Below are 23,021 nucleotides of genomic sequence, written 5' to 3' on the forward strand. Positions count from 1 at the left end.
GATGAGGAAAGGAGATTTCAGGCCGAGGGAACGGGCAGGGATGTGGCTGGAATGGAGTGAGCAGGGGTGGGGCAGATCCTATCAAGTCCTGTCGACTGTGGTGGGAGCTTGGATTTTGTCCTGCGAGTGGCGGGAAGCCACTGGAGCATTTGAGCAAGATCTGGTTTATGTTTAGAAAGATTCCTCTCGCGGCTTTGTGGAGCGCTGATTGTACAGGAGGTGGCAGAGGACGCAGGGAGGGTGGTCAGGAGGCGACTGGAGTCTGATAGTCAGAGGCTGATGAGAGGTCACCGTGGCTGGACCGGGGCGGGGCAGTGCAGGGCGGGGGGTCAACCTTGGGCTGTGCTCTGCAGGCAGGACTTGTGGATGAAAGGGAAATGGAGCATGAAGAAAAGAGGGGACTCAGATATGACTCCAGCTTCCCCGCTGAGCCACCAGATGAATGGTGGTGACAGACACTGACACGCAAGAGAGAAAAGAAAGGAAGTGTCAGGACTGAGCCCAGGGACGCAGTGACAACTAGACATGGGGACGAGATGGAGGAAATAGCAAAAACGTCTGAGAAGGAGCAGCTGGTGGATAGAAGGAAAAACCAAGGAGGTGTGATTTCCCGTACGCCATGTGCAGCCAGTGTTTCAGGAAGGAGGACGTGAGTAACCTGTTGTTTAGGTGTCGCCGAGACGGGAAGTTAGATGGAGACTGACAGCTGACCACTGGGTTTGGCAAGAAGGTCTTTACCACCTTGAACAAGTCCAGTTTCAGTAGAAAGTGGGAACAAAACCCGAGTGTTGTGGGCAGGGAGAGAACAGGGTATGAGCAGCCCGTGGAGGGAGTTTGAAAGAAAGGGGAGCAGAGAAGTGGGGTGGTCTCTGGAGGGTTATGTAGGGTCAGGGGAAGGATACAGCGAAAACATCCATGTTGATGAGCATGATCCAGCGGAGAAGACAACGCTGATGAGGCAGAGAGCGCTGGGGTCACTGTGAGAGGGGTGCAGACGGTCCAGCACACAGAAGGAAGGATTCCCTGGGCCACAAGGCCAGCCAGTCATTCAAGTCAGGAGGGCAGAGACTGTGCAGGTGACAAGTCAATTTGGTGATAAAGTAGATGAAGCCGTTCTCTTCTGACTGCAGGAGTCCCTCGGTCTCCACAGGGGATCGGATACACACATCCACGGATGCTCAAGCCCCTCATATAAAATGGCGTAGTGAGCTGGCAAGTGAACTTTAGACAGTTCTCCACTTCAATGGAAAATCATGGTTCAAGTTTCCAGATTTCAGTTCACAGTTCACAGACCCAGAATCCATGTGCTTGAAGGGAGACCATGTCTCTTGATAAAGACTCTTGCAACGCGACAAGTTAATATTTCCCACAAAGGGAGCTGTAGCCATTTGACATGGTAAATGCACACGATGAAGGAAGCAAAAACTCTAGCAAAATCTTATCTTCCAGAAATGACTATTGTTCATCTTAGATGGTTATCATCCCAGACACTTCTATGAGATAGTAGAAGGATAGATAGCTCTAGAGACAAAAGCAGTTTTTAAAAAATGGGACCATGCTCTATTTGTCACTTTTACTAAAATATTTAATTTTATGTGAAATCAGTTAAAGTAAAAAAGTAGGGGAGGGCTTCCCTGGTGGCGCAGTGGTTGGGAGTCCGCCTGCCGATGCAGGGGACGCGGGTTCGTGCCCCGGTCCGGGAGGATCCCACGTGCCGCGGAGCGGCTGGGCCCGTGAGCCGTGGCTGCTGGGCCTGCGCGTCCGGAGCCTGTGCTTCGCGGCGGGAGAGACCACGGCAGTGAGAGGCCCACATACCGCAAAAAAAAAAAAAAAAAAAAAAAAGTAGGGGAAACTGAAGGAATTTCTGAAGTTTAGAAAATTGTTTCTTTACCATACAAGAAATGATTTCTTAGAAAGTTAAGAAATAAAGATTACAAATACATTGAGATTAGAGGCATTTTTGAATTTTATGGTTCAGTTTTTACTCCCTGTTATGAAAAGATAAAAGTAACGTGCTTCCACTTCCTTCCACCTACCCCTACCTTTCTTCTGTCAGTTATAGTATTATTTATACATTGTTGATTTTTGTAACATTTATATTCTGTTCCATAACCATGCTTCTCACAGTCATATAGTTAGCTTTTTAAGTTTAAATCGATTATATGTACACCACCAGAACTTTTTTTCATATCTGAGTCCTTTATTTTGATTCATCTGTTGACTGCTGAGATTTCATCAAATCATTTTTCCCAGAAGGGCATGTAGCTGTCATATCCACTGTGTTTCTGCCTGCTTGAGAGTCACCATTTGTTCCCTTATTTTGAAGGATAGTTTGGCTGGGCATGAAAGTCTCTGCTCCTCCTTTCTTTCTCTGAAGCTTGCACACATTGACCCACTGCCTTTTGGCACAAAGGTTGCTCTTAACACAGCTTTGTCAGTCATCTCTTGGTTGCTTAAATTTCGTCCTCAAGTATTTTTTTCTCCAAGAGTGGTTTAGGTTCTATAATCTTTGAGTTTTTCCATGTTTGAGTTTAGTTATAGTATTCTTGAGCCATTCTTTTACTCAGTCTAAATCAGTTTTTCTTGGTATACAGTTTGCTTTTTAGATATAGGCATTTAATTTCATTCATTTCAGGGAAGTCTTCTGACAATGTACCTGTGTACACACGGATTTTCTTTCTTTTTTTTTTTTTTTTTTTTTTTTGGCTGCACTGCGTGGCATGTGGGGTCTTAGTTCCCCGATGAGGGATCGAACCCGTGTCCCCTGCATTGGAGGTTCAGTCTTAACTGCTGGACCACCAGGGAATTTCCCACACACGGATTTTCTTTTTCCACTTTCTCTCTATATTATCTTTTCTTTGTGTCCTTCATGGACCTTTACTGTGATTATCTCCAGTCTTTCGTCTATATCAGTGGTTCCATTTTTAGCCTTGTTTATTCAACTCATTGTTTCTAATTTAGAATTTATTTTGTGATACAGTTATTTGATCCTTAGTTAATTCTGTTGTTTTATCTTCTTGTCTTTGAGTTCTTCTTTCATTGCAGTCATGTTCTTACTAAGTTCTCCTATCACTCTAGTTGTTTCTGATTTTTAAGGTATGTTTTCCTCCCACCCAGAATGATGGGGCTTGCAGAATATAGATTTTGTCATCTGGTTACATTTGAGGTTATTTCAGTTAATATTTTTGTACTGCAAGTCCTCCTTTTTTATGTGTTGGGTGCATTCTATTACATCTATAATTTACTCCTCTGGTTTTGGAATTTCTGATCTTGAGGAGTATTACTGGGATGCGTTGATCTTCTATATACTGTGTATGGAGAAGTAATGACTTCAAAAAATAAGATTATCGAAGCGTGTTCAGGCCATATTTGCTAGCACTAACTCTGCTGTAAAACAGTTAGGAGAACTTAGCGTGTGTATTCCAAGGCCCTCAGGGACTTGGCTGTCTAGCACCCGCATCTTGTCGTCTCAGGGCCTGGGTGTGCTCCTACCCCAGGACACATGCGTGGAGCTTCAGGTGGAGGGAGGAGGCCATCGACATGTGCGGCAGGATCCAGTCTGGGAGGAGGGCTGTGCCTTCAGGGACCTCAGGACCTCAAGGTCAGAGTGTGTTGGGATGGCATAGTGGGTGGGGCAGGGCCCTTATTCATCTCCTGTTGGATAATTTCATGTGAGTCAACCTAGTAGCTTCTAGGCAATAAAGCCATTTTCTCACGCAGGCCCCAACCAGCAGGCTATCAAGTCCAGCGTCACCAAGGCTGACAGGTGCTCCCAGGCGCTTGCACGTGAGGCCTAATCACTCCCCTTTGTCCTGGGAGACATGCCAGTCTGCTTTCACACCCCTCGAGTGGCATTACAAGCATAGTTACCTGGCCCACAGCTCCATGCTTTTGGATTAGGGAGCTTAAAGCCTTCCCTCCTGCATTACAGGGAGCTCTTTACCTAGCCTTACTTAAGAATTCCTTAGTGATGGGGCCTCCTCTTCCCCCTGGAGCATAGATTATGGGCTCCGGACCACCTTGACTTAGAGACCCCACTGACCACTTCATCATTCACCCTTGCGGATGCTGTCTGCTTTCCCATCCTCCACACTCTCCATGACGTACCACCTCCTGGTAACCACTAGCTCCATTGCACATTATTGTGGTCAACTAAAAGTATCTAGTAGCTCAAGGTAAAGAGGATATGCTACTTCCTGTTTGCCGTTGAGAAGCACCCACATGTAACGGACATTTATCTACCTGGAAGGGGCTAGGTTGTATTTTAACACAGATCCACCTTGATGATGGCCTTGAATATGGTTATGAATATCATCATCAAGATGTTCCCAGAACATTAGGGTTTTTCTCCTGGACTCTACCATTAATCTGGAGAGGACACCCCTGCCTGAAATTACTGACAGTGAGGAAACCTAGGCAAAGACTAGAAAGGGCTTGTAACCTCTAGAAGTTGGCCAAACAGCGTTGGATTGAGCAGACAGGGCTGAGTGATTTCATTTGAAAAGGCTCTGGCAACCTTGAGATTTGTTCATTAACCAGCATCACTGAGCAACAGACCCTGACAAAACAGCAAACTATTTTAATAGCTTAACTTATGATCATCTATCTTTAGGCTTCAAATGCCATTATCTCTATTTCATTTGTTCCTGACTTTTTAAAATGAATGAATGGAAAGCAGGGTCACTGGTCCAAGTGTCAGAACTCCTCAGATAACTCAGAGTTTCTATGGAAGGGTATTGGTTCTGGAGCCTAGACCAAGGCAGCGCTGTTACTAACGATCTCACAGCCAGTCCTGGTCTTGTGTCTTTTCTTGGGGGAAAACTTCTGTAATTCTTCTGCCTTAATTATAGGTCAATTGGTTACTTTTCCTTAGAGTATTGTAAAGTATTTTACTTTCTGTCAATTTAAAATCACACCATTCTCCCGGTTTTTTTGAGGCTTTTGAGAATCACATCTCAGTAGAACTTTTTACCTCTTTCTGTTTCCTTTCAGTGTGCTACATGTTTAAATATTTTACTAAAATTTATAATTTCATTATTATAATGCTTGATAGTATAACACTGAGTAGAAATAATAATGTGTCCAAGACTGTTCTAAAAATATCCTAACTCAGTAATTCATATACTTGGCTGCCTGAAAATGATGCAGTAATATCAATAAAATTTTAAATTCTCTTTTTCGTTGGGATTAACATTGTAGTTGTGTGAATCACAGAGAAAACCACGCACAGTTATTTTAAATAATCATAGAAAACTTTTCTACTTGGCATACTATATAAAGAGAAAATTTATATGCATTTTTTCTGTATATTGCCTATAGTAGAATAATATGCAAGAAAGATCCCTAAATTTTAAACAGACATAAATTCACTAGAATGTGTCTTTGTTCTCAGATGCAAAATAAAATTTTCCATATTATTTTCTGTACTATCTTGTTCCGATAAGTGTGTATATTCCAGAGTTAGTATACTTTTCTTTCTTCTAAATAGTATAGTAAATTCATGAGTGGTCGGGAGTTTATTGTTGATTTTCCCACCCTCAAAGAAAAATCACAATAAGAAAACATTTTGAAACCTACATTTAAAAGCAATTTTAATCTGTGTTCTGATTCTTAATTTGCAATTAGAGGATGAGAATTTTAAATCTCCAGAGAAAATAACTTCTGAAATGTGGTGCAGCATGCATGCCTGGAGAAATGAATGCTATAGCTTTAAGATAAGGTAGTCTGGTGATTCATTGCACGAAACAAGATCGATTTGGAGCAGGCTCCTACTGTTAGCTTTTTTGAAGATGGATTCTCACGCCGAAAATAACACAACGTATTCTAGATAACAGCAGTTTTTCCCCTGAAATCCACCAAAACTGAAGAAAAATCCAAGTGACTGTTCTTAGCAGCTGTGTGGCCTGGAGTTCACTGGGGAAGCTGGCTTCCTGCAGTCCCTATTCATCACCTGCTTCAAAGACAGCCTGGCTGGCTATAGTGTGCAGGCCAGGTAGGGTGCCATTGTGCACAGCCTGGGAGGATTAGTATCAAAGCTGCGGCAACCAGGCCCTCGGTCTCGGGCTGCCATTCAGTCTAGCAGGGAGAGGCTAAGACTGGCCAAGGTCACAGTCTCCAGTGTGGAGTGGACTGGGAAAGGATCCTGAGAATAGAATGCTTTTTATGAAATCATGGCGCAAGCCTGCAGCACAGCAGGTGCCCCTCTGGAACACATAACATCTGTTTATGTTGGTATACCGTAGCTGACAACGAGATAATAGAGCTTTGAAATTTATCATTTTATTTTTAGAAAGACAACTGTATATACAATAATCCAGATGCGTATTTAGCTTCGATCTTTTATTTGAAAACCATAAAGAAAACTGACCGATTTAATTGCTGCTTTTTACGTTGTATATATTTCAGCAAAAAGCAAAGCGTACTGACTATTAACCATTTATAACCATTGCTGGTCAGTAATACCCAAATTCTTGGGGAGGAAATACCTAGCATTCGACATAATTTTTTTCAATGTTTCAGGCATTTGTGTCAACAGATTGCAGAAGGATTTACTGAATATGCCCAACTGTCTTGAATATTAGGAGGTTTAGATAAAATCCACCCCCCCCCCAAAATGAGAGTATTTTAAGGGTGAGGTAATAATGACGCAAAAAATAAAATTTTCAACTTGGGCAAATTAGAGAAAAATTAAGCTGGCCATGAGTTGTCATGACGACAAGGATGTTCTGTTGATGAACTGTCCTCATTGTCCAATCAGATAGTAGAGCTGAAGCTGGAGCATGAACAGGAGAAGACGCACCTATTACAGCAGCATAACGCAGAGAAGGATAGCCTAGTCCGAGACCATGAACGGGAAATTGGAGACCTGGAGAAACAGCTTCACGCTGCCAATATGGAGCACGAAAATCAAATCCAAGAGTTCAAGAAGCGAGATTCACAGGTAATTATCAATGATATTTGATAAAACGGGGATCTATTTTTATAAAGTCATCAGCGTTTCATGTTTTCTTATTATTCTTGTTGATGCACGCTGTTTGATCATTTGCAAAACTGACAAATAAATGTGATTTTTTTGTTTTCTCCCCACCCCCTCTTTTGGGGGATGAATGAAGCTTTAACTACAGAAACCACAGGTAGCCAGATTAAAAATCCCATGGCGCGCTATAACTTGGCCCCTTTTTTATAATCTTGTCTCAGTTCCTTTCATGATGGATTTTTTTTTAAGGTATCTGCCCCTTACCCCTCCCCTCAGCCTTAGCAAATCCCTAGGAAATATATCAGCCTCACTCCTTGCTTTTTGTTTTAATCTCTGTAGGTAATCAAGCAGCTGTTTTAATATTTGCTTTTCCTTCCTAGTGTTGCTTTTTTTCTTTGGAGTCTAAATTTGATTAGGTTACTGAGATGATAACTGATAAAGAGAAGGGCTACCCCCCATGAGCACGCCACGCCTCCTGCCTCACCCCTGCAGTCCCTGCTGGAGGCCATTTGCAGAATAACCCCCAGCTGTGGCAGCATTTGACTCTTCAAACTTAGGGATGGAATGTGCACTGTCAGCATGGAAAATTACCTTTATAAATTTCAGATGGAAAAAAATCTTATCGGGTGTGTTTCTTTGTGGTACAATACATTCTTTACGGTATATATAATCCAAGGCCTTTAGTGTATCCTCTTGAGGAGGTTGCTGTGAAATTTTATTAAAGAAAAATTGAAGAGCAATTGATAGCAATAAAAAGATAATTTTCTTTTCTAATAGAACCATACCATCTACTAGGTCTAAATACCTCTCTCCCATTGAAATCTAGCCGTATTATCCACACCACACATGAGCTTCTTCCTGGTTATCCTTCCTCCCCAAATAACATAGATTTTAAACAACGAAATAGACCTTCTGTTTGTTATAATATGTGTTTAAGCAATTTCATAATTATCTAAACATAAAAGTACTGCTGATTAAATAGATGTTATGTTTTGAGTGGAAGGCGGGAGACGGTAAGGCAAAGAATAGGGCTATTGGTCATCTTCATATGACCTTGGGTTGTGTTTTACCTTCGGATAAAGATGGAGGCACAGGCTTTTTTGTCAGTCACATGCATTTCTCGGAAAATTATTTAAATTTGTTTTATGGGGGTTTGTTAATTTAAGAGGTAGTCATTGTAGTAGCCCTGTACCAGAATAGTCAGGTGGTTCCTGTGAAATCAACGTGTGTTATATTTTTGCCACCAACCTCATTAGAGCCTTTATAAAATATATTCTGATCTTTTAATTGTTAGTCATACAATTTGTTAAGAATATTTTCAAACTTACATTCTCCTTTGAAGATGATGTTAAGCCTTACCATTGTCTTCTCTGAGAGGATATTTGGGTTCTGAATCAGTGTAGGATCTGTTTGCATGGTAGAATTGAATAATCGATACGGTTAAATACATTAATTTATACAACTTCTAATTATTTTCGTGGTGTGTAGAAAGCTGAGACAAACAGAGGCCAAATTTAGAGGAAATCTTTGTGACTTTGCATATGTCGTATCTGCCATATATAGGGTGCGGTTCATCCAATGATAACAAAAGGGAAATTTTAGAATTATTACATATAATTAAGCCACAGGGAGAGTATAATGAAGTTATTAATTGAATTTCTTCTAATTGAAGTAGTAATCTGACCTCTTCAAATGCTGTAGCATACGATTATATTTCTGAGATTTTCTGTCTTTCTTGGAACAATTGGAATTGCTGTCCCGGGAATGCTAGTAAGCATTGGAAACTTAGGCTAAATGCACTCTTGATCAAAATGAAAATGATTTTCTGCAGAAGCTATACTAAGTTGTTTTTAGAGAACATAGTTTTAAAAAACTCTTATCAGTAAATTATATTTTAAAAAATCTTATCGTGTATACCAAAATGCTGACAACTTGTATTCATTTTTGGCTATTTATTGGGGCTATTAATTCACAGTTTCCTCAGGTAAGTACTAAATTTTCCAAATATATCTTTTCATGATTGTGGTCTAAATAATCTAATGCATAATACCTTTTAGGTTCTGAATTCCATTCACAAATTTCAAAAAAACCAAAGTGACATATTTTTTAAAATTAGAAGAGCCTTTTTAAAAATCACTGTTTTGTGGTGTGATGCAGAACAAACACAAGTATCTTAAATAATGGATTGTGTAATGTTTTATTTGAGTTCCAGGGAGACATTTGATTTTCAGTTCATGCCGGGCTGCTGCCATTTAGCAATGGAGGCCATTTTGTAAAAAGGACTAGTTGAAATATTTAAGCAAAAGAGGACCAGTGAAATATCTATTCTGGGTACAATGGCTTTGTTTGCTGCTTTTCTTCTGTCACATTCTTGATTGCAAGCAATATACTAAAAATCTACTTTCGGCTGCTTTCAACTATGTAATATGTTGTATACTAATAAAACCATTGTTATAAAGTATAGTCACCTACCTTAAGGTGAATCCTATCAACTGGAGCTCCCTTTCAGTGAATATGCTATATAATTATTACAGGTGCGTTGTTATTCAAGTAATTTTTGTTTTATAGAGAAACGATAAGATACAGTAATACAACTAAGGACAATTAACCATTTCTCTCTTTTTTTTGGTGCATTTAGCTAATTATTCTATGCATACATTATATTTTTGCCATAATTCCTTGATTTTCAACGATGGGAGAGTTTATGTTGTGATGCTTACATTTGCTAAAATGCACATTAAATTTTCCTACCTTCATATAAGATGTTCAGTCTGGTATGTACCTGAGGTCATAATGTTTAAGGAAAAGCATCCAGATCAGTAGATTTCAAGACATATGGAAATTCGCAACCTCATTATCAAATGTTTCTCATTTGCCACATCCCTCTTACTGAAGTTATTTTGGAGAATGATTTGCTTGATTCCATCATGTTTTTAACATAAAGGAACTTTATAGTTTTGTTGTGATCATCTTAGGAAAGCTTCTTCTAACATGGCAATCCTCATGTAATTCTTGTTTTGCTTTTGAACTGCAATGTAGTGAAAGGATTTCTGCAGTTTATGCCCTTGAACTTGAAGAAAAACAGAACATAGATTCCTTGATGCCTTGGTTGCGCTTTTAGGACCCTGAACCACTCAGAGACTGCTTGATCTTTGATGTTTGCTGCTGAAGTGAATGGTGTGTATGAGCCCTGTAGAGACTGTTCTAGAGGACCTTTGTGATCCGCCCCAGAGGGGGTGTCCCCATGTTGGGACAGCTGTCTCTGTGAGCTGTTGAGGTTCAGATGCATTGAGTAGTGAGAGGAACCACAGCAGCCACTGTGAACCACCATCTGTAGAGTGGAGAGGGTTATCAGCGACATCTGAAAATACATTTAACTGGGAATTTGTATATAGTGAGGTGGGTTTTGCCTAATGCTGGCATCTTGATGCCTGTCTTGATTCCCTAAACTGAGAATCATGATTCTAATATGAACAGTTTTGCACAATAAAGACAGATCATCTGGATTTTGCCGTACTGACTCACAGTAAGAGGCTACATCGATCACCGATTCTAAAATGTGGGAGTTTTAGAGCCCCTCTTCTTTCTCTCTTACACTTAAAAAAAAGTTTTCCAAAAAAGATGTTTATGATAGGACAATTTTAAAAATTATATCTTGATAACATTACTTTATTTTCCATGAATTTGGGAATCTGGGCACAAGATAAAATGTCCGTTTATAAACTGGATGTGTACATATGTGCAGTGGATTAAGTACGGGTTATTATTCTTCAAAGATTACTCGAAGGGTGAATTTAACAATATGTATGTTCTGAACACTATTGTTGAACCTATACATGACCTTTGGGCTTTGGGGTGGCTAGTACTTTTTCTGTTGAAAACGTTTGATTTTAATTTCTTTACATTCCAAGCACTTTCAAAAAGGATTTGAGGCAGCATTTTATGATAAGCACATACAGATGCAATATAACTGAAAATGGTAATTAAGCAATAAATGATATTAACCACATCAGAAAATCCATACTTTTAAAGAAAATGCTCCAGTTAAGTACAAGTTTTAGCTCTGAGCTTGCCTAGAAGCCACAGTGAAGAGTGAAACATGATGAATTGTGTAATTCTAAATATCTAATGTAAGAAATCATACCAGTTCATTTTTTTTCTAACGCTCAATTCTGAGAGAAATATACGACATGGGGCTTAATGTAAAGGGCACTGACCAGTATAATTGATGATGTTCTCTATATGTTAGAACATTTGGGAATAAAATCCAGTGGGAAACCCTAAGATTCTTTAAGTACTTTCACAAAATGTAATTAGCACGTTTATTTTAATGTGCCAAATTTTCATTTTAATTTATGGGTAATTCCATTATCCTCAACATCAAAAAATGCAGTTGCTTTGGGAGATCCAATTTAGTGGATATTATGAATCAAAAGAAAGCATATTTTAAGTCATAAGCCTACATTTCTGTATTATCACTATATGACTCTTCCAGAAACACTTACAAAACATCTTTAGATCGGAAGTGCTTTAAAAGTTAACGCCCTAAACCCTCTTGCACTGTTGGTGGGAATGTAAATTGGTACAGCCACGATGGAGAACAGTATGGAGGTTCCTTAAAAAACTAAAAATAGAATTATCATATGACCCAGCACTCCCACTACTGGACATATTCCCTGAGAAAACCATGATTCAAAAAGAGACATGTACCACAATGTTCATTGCAGCACTATTTACAATAGCTAGGTCATGGAAGCAACCTAAGTATCCATTGACAGATGAATGGATAAAGAAGATGTGGCACATATATACAATGGAATATTACTCAGTCATAAAAAGAAACAAAATTGAGTTACTTGTAGTGAGATAGATGGACCTAGAGTCTGTCCTACAGAGTGAAGTAAGTCAGAAAGAGAAAAACAAATACCGTATGCTAACACTCATATATGGAATCTAAAAAAAAAAAATGGTTCTGAAGAACCTAGGGGCAGGGCAGGAATAAAGACGCAGATGTAGAGAATGGACTTGAGGACATGGGGAGCGGGAAGGGTAAGCTGGGACGAAGTGAGAGAGTGGCATGGACATATATACACTACCAAGTGTAAAATAGATAGCTAGTGGGAAGCAGCCGCATAGCACAGGGAGATCAGCTCGGTGCTTTGTGACCTCCTAGAGGGGTGGGATAGGGAGGGTGGGAGGGAGACGCAAGAGGGAGGGGATATGGGGATATATGTATACACATAGCTGATTCACTTTGTTATACAGCAGAAACTAACACAACGATGTAACACAGTTATACTCCAATAAAGATGTTTAAAAAAAAAAAAAAGATAACCCAAGAACTTTCGATGTTTGTTTAAAAATACAAATAGAGGTTTTTCCCAACTAAGCCATTTTTAAAAGACTGTGGAGGAAATATTCTTTTTCTGACGTGAAAAACATAGGTTATTCAGAATTTTCGAAATAGGACAAAAATCCTTCTTATATTCTGAACAGATGCATTGATGCAAAGATCTCACTTTATTAGTATCCAATGGTGATGTAATAGAATTACATATGAACTAATAACATATTTGCATTAATATATTATTGTATATATTACTGTGTAGAAGAATACTATTTCTTAGGTACTTAACTAGGAGAAAATAGAGAAAGATGCCCTTTCAAGTAAAGTCTACATTTTTGGTAGGTCACCAGCTTTCTTTTTCCATAATAATTCTAAAATTCTGTAATTATTTTCATCTTAAAAGCACAAAAGTAGCATATATCTACCTATAATTAAACTATTATAAATAATTCAACTTGGTCCTCATTGTGGAAAAAATTATATTAAGTTTAATAAACAAAAACAGGCTGAGACAAGGAAATTGATTTCTCTAAGAATGATCCATTTATCGAAGTATTATACAATGTATCTTTAGTCCTGTGCATATTTTTAAAATGTGGCAGTTACCATGGAAACCACATTCTATGGCATGTGGTCCACTTTTATTTTTTTTTTTTTTATTTTTTTTTTTTTATTTTTTTATTTTTTTATTTTTTTTTTTTTAATTTTTTAATTTTTTAATTTTTTAATTAGTTTCTGCTTTATAACAAAGTGAATCAGTCATACATATACATCTGTTCCCACATCCCTTCCCTCATGCATCTCCCTCCCTCCCACCCTCCCCATCCCACCCCTCCAGGCGGTCACAAAGCACCGAGCTGATCTCCCTGTGCTCTGCGGCCGCCCCCCACTATCTATCTACCTTACGTTTGGTAGTGTATATATGTCCATGCCTCTCTTTCGCTTTGTCACAGCTTACCCTTCCCCCTCCCCATATCCTCAAGTCCACTCTCAAGTAGGTCTGTGTCTTTATTCCTGTTTTGCCCCTAGGTCCTTCATGACTTTTTTTTTTTTTTTTTAAATTCCGTATATATGTGTTAGCATACAGTATCTGTCTTTCTCTTTCTGACTTACTTCACTCTGTATGACAGACTCTAGGTCCATCCACCCCACCACAAATAGCTCAGTTTCGTTTCTTTTTATGGCTGAGTAATATTCCATTGTATATATGTGCCACATCTTCTCCATCCATTCGTCCGATGATGGACATTTAGGTTGTTTCCAGCTCCGGGCCATTGTGAATAGAGCTGCAATGAACATCCTGGCACATGTCTCTTTTGGAATTATGGTTTTCTCAGGGTATATGCCTAGTAGTGGGATTGCTGGGTCATATGGTAGTTCTATTTTTAGTTTTTTAAGGAACCTCCATACTGTTCTCCATAGTGGCTGTACCAATTTACATTCCCACCAGCAGTGCAAGAGTGTTCCCTTTTTTCCACACCCTCTCCAGCATTTATTGTTTCTAGATTTCTTGATGATGGCCATTCTGACTGGTGTGAGATGATATCTCATTGTAGCTTTGATTTGCATTTCTCTAATGATTAATGATGTTGAGCATTCTTTCATGTGTTTGTTGGCAGTCTGTATATCTTCTTTGGAGAAATGCCTATTTAAGTCTTCTGCCCATTTTTGGATTGGGTTGTTTGTTTTTTTGCTATTGAGCTGCATGAGCTGTTTATAAATTTTGGAGATTAATCCTTTGTCAGTTGCTTCATTTGCAAATATTTTCTCCCATTCTGAGGGTTGTCTTTTGGTCTTGTTTATGGTTTCCTTTGCTGTGCAAAAGCTTTGAAGTTTCATTAGGTCCCATTTGTTTATCTTTGTTTTTATTTCCATTTCTCTAGGAGGTGGGTCCAAAAGGATCTTGCTGTGATTTATGTCATAGAGTGTTCTACCTATGTTTTCCTCTAAGAGTTTGATAGTTTCTGGCCTTACATTTAAGTCTTTAATCCATTTTGAGCTTATTTTTGTGTATGGTGTTAGGGAATGATCTAATCTCAAACTTTTACATGTCCCTGTCCAGTTTTCCCAGCACCACTTATTGAAGAGGCTGTCCTTTCTCCACTGTACATTCCTGCCTCCTTTATCAAAGATAAGTTGGCCATATGTGCGTGGGTTTATCTCTGGGCTTTCTATCCTGATCCACTGATCTATCTTTCTGTTTTTATGCCAGTACCACACTGTCTTGATTACTGTAGCTTTGTAGTATAGTCTGAAGTCAGGGAGCCTGATTCCTCCAGCTCCGTTTTTCGTTCTCAAGATTGCTTTGGCTATTCGGGGTCTTTTGTTTTTCCAAACAAATTTTGAAATTTTTTGTTCTAGTTCTGTGAAAAATGCCAGTGGTAGTTTGATAGGGATTGCATTGAATCTGTAGATTGCTTTGGGTAGTAGAGTCATTTTCACAATATTGATTCTTCCAATCCAGGAGCATGGTATATCTCTCCATCTATTTGTATCATCTTTAATTTCTTTCATCAGTGTCTTATAATTTTCTGCATACAGGTCTTTTGTCTCCTTAGGTAGGTTTATTCCTAGATATTTTATTCTTTTTGTTGCAATGGTAAATGGGAGTGTTTTCTTGATTTCATTTTCAGATTTTTCATCATTAGTGTACAGGAATGCCAGAGATTTCTGTACATTAATTTTGTATCCTGCTACTTTACCAAATTCATTGATTAGTTCTAGTAGTTTTTCGGTAGCATCTTTAGGATTCTCTATGTATAGTATCATGTCATCTGCAAACAGTGACAGCTTTACTTCTTCTTTTCCAATTTGGATTCCTTTTATTTCCTTTTCTTCTCTGATTGCTGTGGCTAAAACTTCCAAAACTATGTTGAATAAGAGTGGTGAGAGTGGGCAGCCTTGTCTTGTTCCTGATCTTAGTGGAAATGGTTTCAGTTTTTCACCATTGAGGACAATGTTGGCTGTGGGTTTGTCATATATGGCCTTTATGATGTTGAGGAAAGTTCCCTCTATGCCTACTTTCTGCAGGGTTTTTATCATAAATGGGTGTTGAATTTTGTCGAAAGCTTTCTCTGCATCTATTGAGATGATCATATGGTTTTTCTCCTTCAACTTGTTAATATGGTGTATCACATTGATTGATTTGCGTATATTGAAGAATCCTTGCATTCCTGGAATAAACCCCACTTGATCATGGTGTATGATCCTTTTAATGTGCTGTTGGATTCTGTTTGCTAGTATTTTGTTGAGGATTTTTGCATCTATGTTCATCAGTGATATTGGCCTGTAGTTTTCTTTCTTTGTGACATCCTTGCCTGGTTTTGGTATCAAGGTGATGGTGGCCTCGTAGAATGAGTTTGGGAGTGTTCCTTCCTCTGATATTGTTTGGAAGAGTTTGAGAAGGATGGGTGTTAGCTCTTCTCTAAATGTTTGATAGAATTCGCCTGTGAAGCCATCTGGTCCTGGGCTTTTGTTTGATGGAAGATTTTTAATCACAGTTTCAATTTCAGTGCTTGTGATTGGTCTATTCATATTTTCTATTTCTTCCTGAGTCAGTCTTGGCAGGTTGTGCATTTCTAAGAATTTGTCCATCTCTTCTAGGTTGTCCATTTTATGGGCATAGAGTTGCTTGTAGTAATCTCTCATGATCTTTTGTATTTCTGCAGTGTCAGTTGTTACTTCTCCTTTTTCATTTCTAATTCTATTGATTTGAGTCTTCTCCCTTCTTTTCTTGATGAGTCTGGCTAATGGTTTATCAATTTTGTTTATCTTCTCAAAGAACCAGCTTTTAGTTTTATTGATCTTTGCTATCGTTTCCTTCATTTCTTTTTCATTTATTTCTGATCTGATTTTTAAGATTTCTTTCCTTCTGCTAACTTTGGGGTGTTTTTGTTCTTCTTTCTCTAATTGCTTTAGGTGCAAGGTTAGGTTGTTTATTCGAGATGTTTCCTGTTTCTTAAGGTGGGATTGTATTGCTATAAACTTCCCTCTTAGAACTGCTTTTGCTGCATCCCATAGGTTTTGGGTCGTCGTGTCTCCATTGTCATTTGTTTCTAGGTATTTTTTAATTTCCTCTTTGATTTCTTCAGTGATCACTTCGTTATTGAGTAGTGTATTGTTTAGCCTCCATGTGTTTGTATTTTTTACAGCTCTTTTCCTGTAATTGATATCTAGTCTCATAGCATTGTGGTCAGAAAAGACACTTGATACAATTTCAATTTTCTTAAATTTACCAAGGCTTGATTTGTGACCCAAGATATGATCTATCCTGGAGAATGTTCCATGAGCACTTGAGAAAAATGTGTATTCTGTTGTTTTTGGATGGAATGTCCTATAAATATCAATTAAGTCCATCTTGTTTAATGTATCATTTAAAGCTTGTGTTTCCTTATTTATTTTCATTTTGGAAGATCTGTCCATTGGTGAAAGTGGGGTGTTAAAGTCCCCTACTATGATTGTGTTACTGTCGATTTCTCCTTTTATGGCTGTTAGTATTTGCCTTATGTATTGAGGTGCTCCTATGTTTGGTGCATAAATATTTACAATTGTTATATCTTCTTCTTGGATCGATCCCTTGATCATTATGTAGTGTCCTTCTTTGTCTCTTCTAGTAGTCTTTATTTTAAAGTCTATTTTGTCTGATATGAGAATTGCTACTCCAGCTTTCTTTTGGTTTCCATTTGCATGGAATATCTTTTTCCATCCCCTTACTTTCAGTCTGTATGTGTCTCTAGGTCTGAAGTGGGTCTCTTGTAGACAGCATATATATGGGTCTTGTTTTTGTATCCATTCAGCCAATCTGTGTCTTTTGGTGGGAGCATTTAGTCCATTTACATTTAAGGTAACTATCGATATGTATGTTCCTATTCCCATTTTCTTAATTGTTTTGGGTTCGTTATTGTAGGTCTTTTCCTTCTGTTGTGTTTCTTGCCTAGAGAAGTTCCTTTAGCATTTGTTGTAAAGCTGGTTTGGTGGTGCTGAACTCTCTCAGCTTTTGCTTGTCTGTAAAGGTTTTAATTTCTCCATCAAATCTGAATGAGATCCTTGCTGGGTAGAGTAATCTTGGTTGCAGGTTTTTCTCCTTCATCACTTTAATTATGTCCTGCCACTCCCTTCTGGCTTGTAGAGTTTCTGCTGAGAGATCAGCTGTTATCCTGATGGGGATTCCCTTGTGTGTTATTTGTTGTTTTTGCCTTGCTGCTTTTAATATGATTTCTTTGTGTTTAATTTTTGACAGTTTGATTAATATGTGTCTTGGCGTATTTCTCCTTGGATTTATTCTGTATGGGACTCTCTGTGCCTCCTGGACTTGATTAACTATTTCCTTTCCCATATTAGGGAAATTTTCAACTATAATCTCTTCAAATATTTTCTCAGTCCCTTTCTTTTTCTCTTCTTCTTCTGGAACCCCTATAATTCGAATGTTGGTGCGTTTAATGTTGTCCCAGAGGTCTCTGAGACTGTCCTCTGTTCTTTTCATTCTTTTTTCTTTATTTTGCTCTGCAGCAGTTATTTCCACTATTTTATCTTCCACCTCACTTATCCGTTCTTCTGCCTCAGTTATTCTGCTATTGATCCCATCTAGAGTATTTTTTATTTCATGCATTGTGTTTTTAATCGATGCTTGATTCATCTTTAGTTCTTCTAGGTCCTTGTTAACTGTTTCTTGCATTTTGTCTATTCTATTCCCAAGATTTTGGATCTGGGAGATAGAATCTTGGATCATCTTTACCATCATTATTCTGAATTCTTTTTCAGGTAGACTGCCTATTACATCTTCATTTGTTAGGTCTGGTGGGTTTTTATCTTGTTCCTTCTCCTGCTGTGTGTTTTTCTGTCTTCTCATTTTGCTTATGTTACTGTGTTTGGGGTCTCCTTTTTGCAGGCTGCAGGTTCGTAGTTCCCGTTGTTTTTGGTGTCTGTCCCCAGTGGCTAAGGTTGGTTTAGTGGGTTGTGTAGGCTTCCTGGTGGAAGGTACTAGTGCCTGTGTTCTGGTGAATGAGGCTGGATCTTGTCTTTCTGGTGGGCAGGTCCACGTCTGGTGGTGTGTTTTGGGGTGTCTGCGGACTTTTTATGATTTTAGGCCACCTCTCTGCTAATGGGTGGCGTTGTGTTTCTGTCTTGCTAGTTGTTTGGCATAGGGTGTCCAGCACTGTAGCTTGCTGGTCGTTGAGTGAAGCTGGGTGCTGGTGTTGAGATGGAGATCTCTGGAAGATTTTCGCCGTTTGATATTATGTGGAGCTGGGAGGTCTCTTGTGGACCAGTGTCCTGAAGTTGGCTCTCCCACCTCAGAGGCCCAGCACTGACTCCTGGCTCCTCAATTTGGGATGATGTGTTGTCTATTCATGTATTCCACAGATGCAGGGTACATCAAGTTGATCGTGGAGCTTTAATCCGCTGCTTCTGAGGCTGCTGGAGAGGTTTCCCTTTCTCTTCTTTGTTCTCACAGCTCCTGGGTCTCAGCTTTGGATTTGGCCCCGCCTCTGCGTGTAGGTCGCCGCAGGGCGTCTGTTCTTCGCTCAGACAGGACAGGGTTAAAGGAGCAGCCGCTTCGGGGACTCTGGCTCACTCAGGCCGGGCGGGAGGGAGGGGCACGGAGTGCGGGGCGAGCCTGCAGCGGCAGAGTTCGGCGTGACGTTGCACCAGCCCGAGGCGCGCCGTGCGTTCTCCCAGGGAAGCCGCCCCTGGATCCCGGGACCCCGGCAGTGGCGGGCTGCACAGGCTCCCGGAAGGGCGGTGTGGACAGTGACCTGCGCTCGCACACAGGCTTCCTGGCGGCGGCAGCAGCAGCCCCAGCGTCCCACGCCCGTCACCGGGCTCCGCGCTTTCAGTCGCGACCCGCGCCCGTCTGTGGAGCCCCTTCAAGCAGCGCTCTCAATCCCCTCTCCTCGCGCACCAGGAAACCAAGAGGGAAGAAAAAGTCTCTTGCCTCTCCGGCAGCTCCAGAGTTTTCCCGGACTCTCTGCCGGCTAGCCGTGGCACATTAGCCCCCCTCAGGCTGAGTTCTCGCCGCCAGCCCCAGTCCTTTCCCTGCGCTCTGACCGAAGCCCGAGCCTCAGCTTCCAGCACCGCCCGCCCTGGCGGGTGAGCAGACAAGCCTCTCGGGCGGGTGAGTGCCGCTCAGCACCGATCCTCTGTGCGGGAATCTCTCCGCTTTGCCCTACCCAGGTATGTGGGGAGTTTCTTGCCTTTTGGGAGGTCTGGGGTCTTCTGCCAGCGTTCAGTAGGTGTTCTGTAGGAGTTGTTCCACGTGTAGCTGTATTTCTGGTGTATCCGTGGGGAGGAAGGTGATCTCCGCGTCTTACTCTTCCGCCATCTTACCCGGAAGTCGTGGTCCACTTTTAGATAAAGAATATTCCTTTTCAAGACAAGCCTTCCAAATAATAACATACAAAGTATTCCATTTGCAATAACAACTTCATATCAATCAATAATGATTGCTTTAAAAATCTGTCCTATGTTCTCATTATACTTAATGAATTTTTAAAGAAATATTTAAATTGTTTTTGAAGAACATTAAGTTGTTCTTAATGATTAAATGCTGAGGATGTTTACAATGGAGGGTATAATGTGATCACTCTGCAGTGGTGAAAACCGGGAGACTGCAAGGGAACACAAGTCTGTGTACACAGCGTGTTCCCACAGATAAGAAGCCTTTAGTCATATCGAGTGTCTGAGTATCCAGCAATAATGTTGTCAGATTAAGTCATCACGAGAGATGACTGCATCCAATTATTTTCATTTGACACATAAAGAACCTGTGGTTCCAAGGTCATTATCTTGCCCAAGGTCACAGAACTAGCAAACCAGGGCTTCTTAATTCAGTGCTCTTTATCTCACAGCCTCTTCCAAGAAAGGTTTTAGATTTTTGGAGAGACTTGGGCATGGCAAAAAAAGGAAGAGGGTTGTGTGAATCTCTGCCGGGCATGGGAGAGAGACACTGCTGCCTTTGTTCCCATGCTGAGATTCTCATCTCAGTTTGCGTTTCTTTCAGTGAGTTGCTGTACTTGATGGTGCTGCCGGTCGTAACTGACCTGGGCTGCTCGAGTCCGGTTTGAGTCAGCAGTGCCTTCTAGAGCAGTCCTGAATTTCTCTGCTTGGCCCCTTCCACCGCATCACCTCGTCCAGCCCTTCTAGTCCCCCATAAGGATTAAGTTTCCTATTTGGAAATGGTTTTGACCTTCTTGCCTGGGTCAGAAAATGACTTGTATGTATTTCCATTTTATCAATGAGGAAAGATTCTGAAAGTGCAGTAAGTTGCCCAAGGTGACATAACTAGTAGTGTAGCTGGCGCTCGTGACCACTTCCCCTGCCCATTCGCCTGCTCATGGAGGAACTCATTGTCTCTGAATTTCATTTATTCTGCATAAATTCCATTACCTTTTCAATTTCGGAATCTTAATACATTGCTAGATTTAAACACTGATACCCATAACTCGGGCTATATAAATCCAAATCAGGTCTTAGCCAGTAGTTTCAGTCTTTCTCCAAAGTGACAGCCATGGCTGTGTCTCTATTCTGAAACCAACTAAACTCTGAAGAGATATGCATTTCTTAATATTTTATTTGGAATAGAATTCCTTCCTACAAATTTTAGAATTTGTAGAATGGAAAAAATGAATGTGCTTTTGAAATGGGTTCACTTTTGGTTTTCACATTATTACTGAAATAAGAAGATATGTCCAGAGTAAGAATCCAGTAAGCTTTTAGGTCAGTGGGACCTACCAATCTTTATAAAATATTGCTTAGGAATCTGCATTTAATATTGGTGAAATATGGTTTGTTGTGAATGGTTTACTATAGATGAATGTCTGTTATATTCCCATACTAATTTGGAATATTACATATCCATTCCTTTTAATGGAGTGACTTTTTAAAGCTCAAAGACTTCAATGTTGGCATTTTTTTCCCTAAAAGGATCCTTGTAAGAATCCTATCACATGGCAACAGCTGGTCAAAACCTCCTCGAAATGAGGTCGAGGTGGTTTAGTAAGTTCAAACCTGGCGACTTTCTTGATAGAAATACAAAGAACAATTAGAAAAACAAATTATGTTGATGCAGTTTGAGCTGAGTTCTAGAGTAATTTTGGTCAAAATGAAAAACTTTCAGAAGAGTTTTCTTTTACATAAAATACTCCAGCGATAAATCACTATTCCACATGAGGGATGTCATTCCCGTTGACATACGGGAAAATGTCTTCGTTTAGCCCTTTGCCCTTAGCGTTTTGCCCTTCCTTCTCCTCGCCTCTGCCTAAATGAAATTACTGAGGAAGTTGGCAGAAGTTATCTGGGAGGAAATATGGAATGAATAGCTCTTCTTGATGTCTTGGAAAAGTCATTTTTGGGTTTCTGACTCAGTTCCCTAAGAGACATCCCTGATGTCTTCATTTGTATATTTGAGGTAATTTTGGGGGACCGAGAGGTTGAAGACAGAGTGCAAGAAATGACTGGCAAAATGATGATATCATCAAATGTTCAAAGAGCTGGCAAATTGAAGCTCATTAAACTGTCATTTTGTCTTTGGTTCAGGACTAATTGGAATCATGCCTAGTTGCATGATACGAAAGATATTTAACACCTGAGCATTTTCCATGAGCAAAGTCACAGAAATTTCTGTTGGAGAGACCTTGAACTCCCGTTTGAGGAGGAGAGCAAGGCATTACATGAAAATAATTGTCTATTTTCAAACTACTTTAATATTTGTGTAGAGAAAACCTTTGAAAATATTGTCGCTAGAAGGAAACTTTTGGATAATAAAAAGTGGCCTCATTGAGACCTAATTGATGGATCAGTGTGGAACTTGAGATAATATTTTTCCATTGAAACAAATATTAAAATTTAGTGAAAGTTATTTTTCTTCACTTGTTTTAACAATTATTTTAAATTGTTACCTGACCTCTCAAGTACTTTTGGGTATTTGTATACTGAGAGGTTGGGGAAAGATCACAAGAAATCATAAAGAAACAATACACAATTAGACTTGCAGAGTTTGAAAATGTGTGTTATTTTTCCTGTTCATTTGGATTTATTTTGCTCGGGTATGAAGTCAAAGCCTGAAAGTAGTAGTAATATTTGAGAATGAGCTAATGGTGTCCTCAGATAATGAAGTTTGCTGAGTTTGTGGCCTGGATCTGGGGTCTCTTTCCTTGTTAGTGGGGGCAATTGCAATGCAGCAGTTCTCTCGATGTGTGTGTGGGTGTGTGCACGCGTCTGCTTGCGCACACATGGGTGTGTTTGTGTCCCAGTGACGTTATCGCTCTGTGGTACAGAGGAGCTTTCAGTGAACATGCAGCAATGGTCCAGCCAGGCCTAGCATCTTCAAACGAGGGAATTTTCCAGTAAGGACTTGAAAGTTGTAGGTCTTTAAAAAGGTTAAGATTAAACTGGTGATTCATTCATCTTAAGTTTACTCCTTAAGTCGGTCTTTATTAATGAAACAAACCGCAGATCACTAGGGTCAAGTGGGACCTTATTTATTTTGTTATTTGCAAAGATGTCATTTAACGTACAAAATGCATGTGTTTACCAAATGTTTCCTGAAAAGCTAATTTTTGTAATGTAAATGTTATCCGCACTTGTTGGGCGAATTTTACACTAGCTCCAGATAAAATGTTGCTGGCATGTGCAACAGGAGAAGTAGAGTGTGAGGGTGGAAAACTTTTGGTTCTTCATTTATTCAAAAATTGCTTCCAAGGC

At 39.8% G+C, this 23,021-nt stretch overlaps 1 protein-coding gene across 16 annotated transcripts in view; it reads left to right on the forward strand.

The window, feature by feature from the left end:
- Positions 1 to 23,021, forward strand: part of CEP112 (centrosomal protein 112) — a 390,168-nt gene that overhangs the window by 171,748 nt on the left and 195,399 nt on the right. For all 16 annotated transcript variants that reach the window (XM_081218503.1, XM_081218514.1, XM_081218517.1 and 13 more), the window contains one exon: positions 6,758 to 6,940. In XM_081218503.1, coding sequence (XP_081074629.1) covers positions 6,758 to 6,940 — 183 coding nt within the window. The remainder of the gene's footprint in view (positions 1 to 6,757; positions 6,941 to 23,021) is intronic.

Source organism: Mesoplodon bidens, assembly GCF_964165515.1.
Source record: "Mesoplodon bidens genome assembly, chromosome: 19".
Lineage (NCBI taxonomy): Eukaryota > Metazoa > Chordata > Mammalia > Artiodactyla > Ziphiidae > Mesoplodon > Mesoplodon bidens.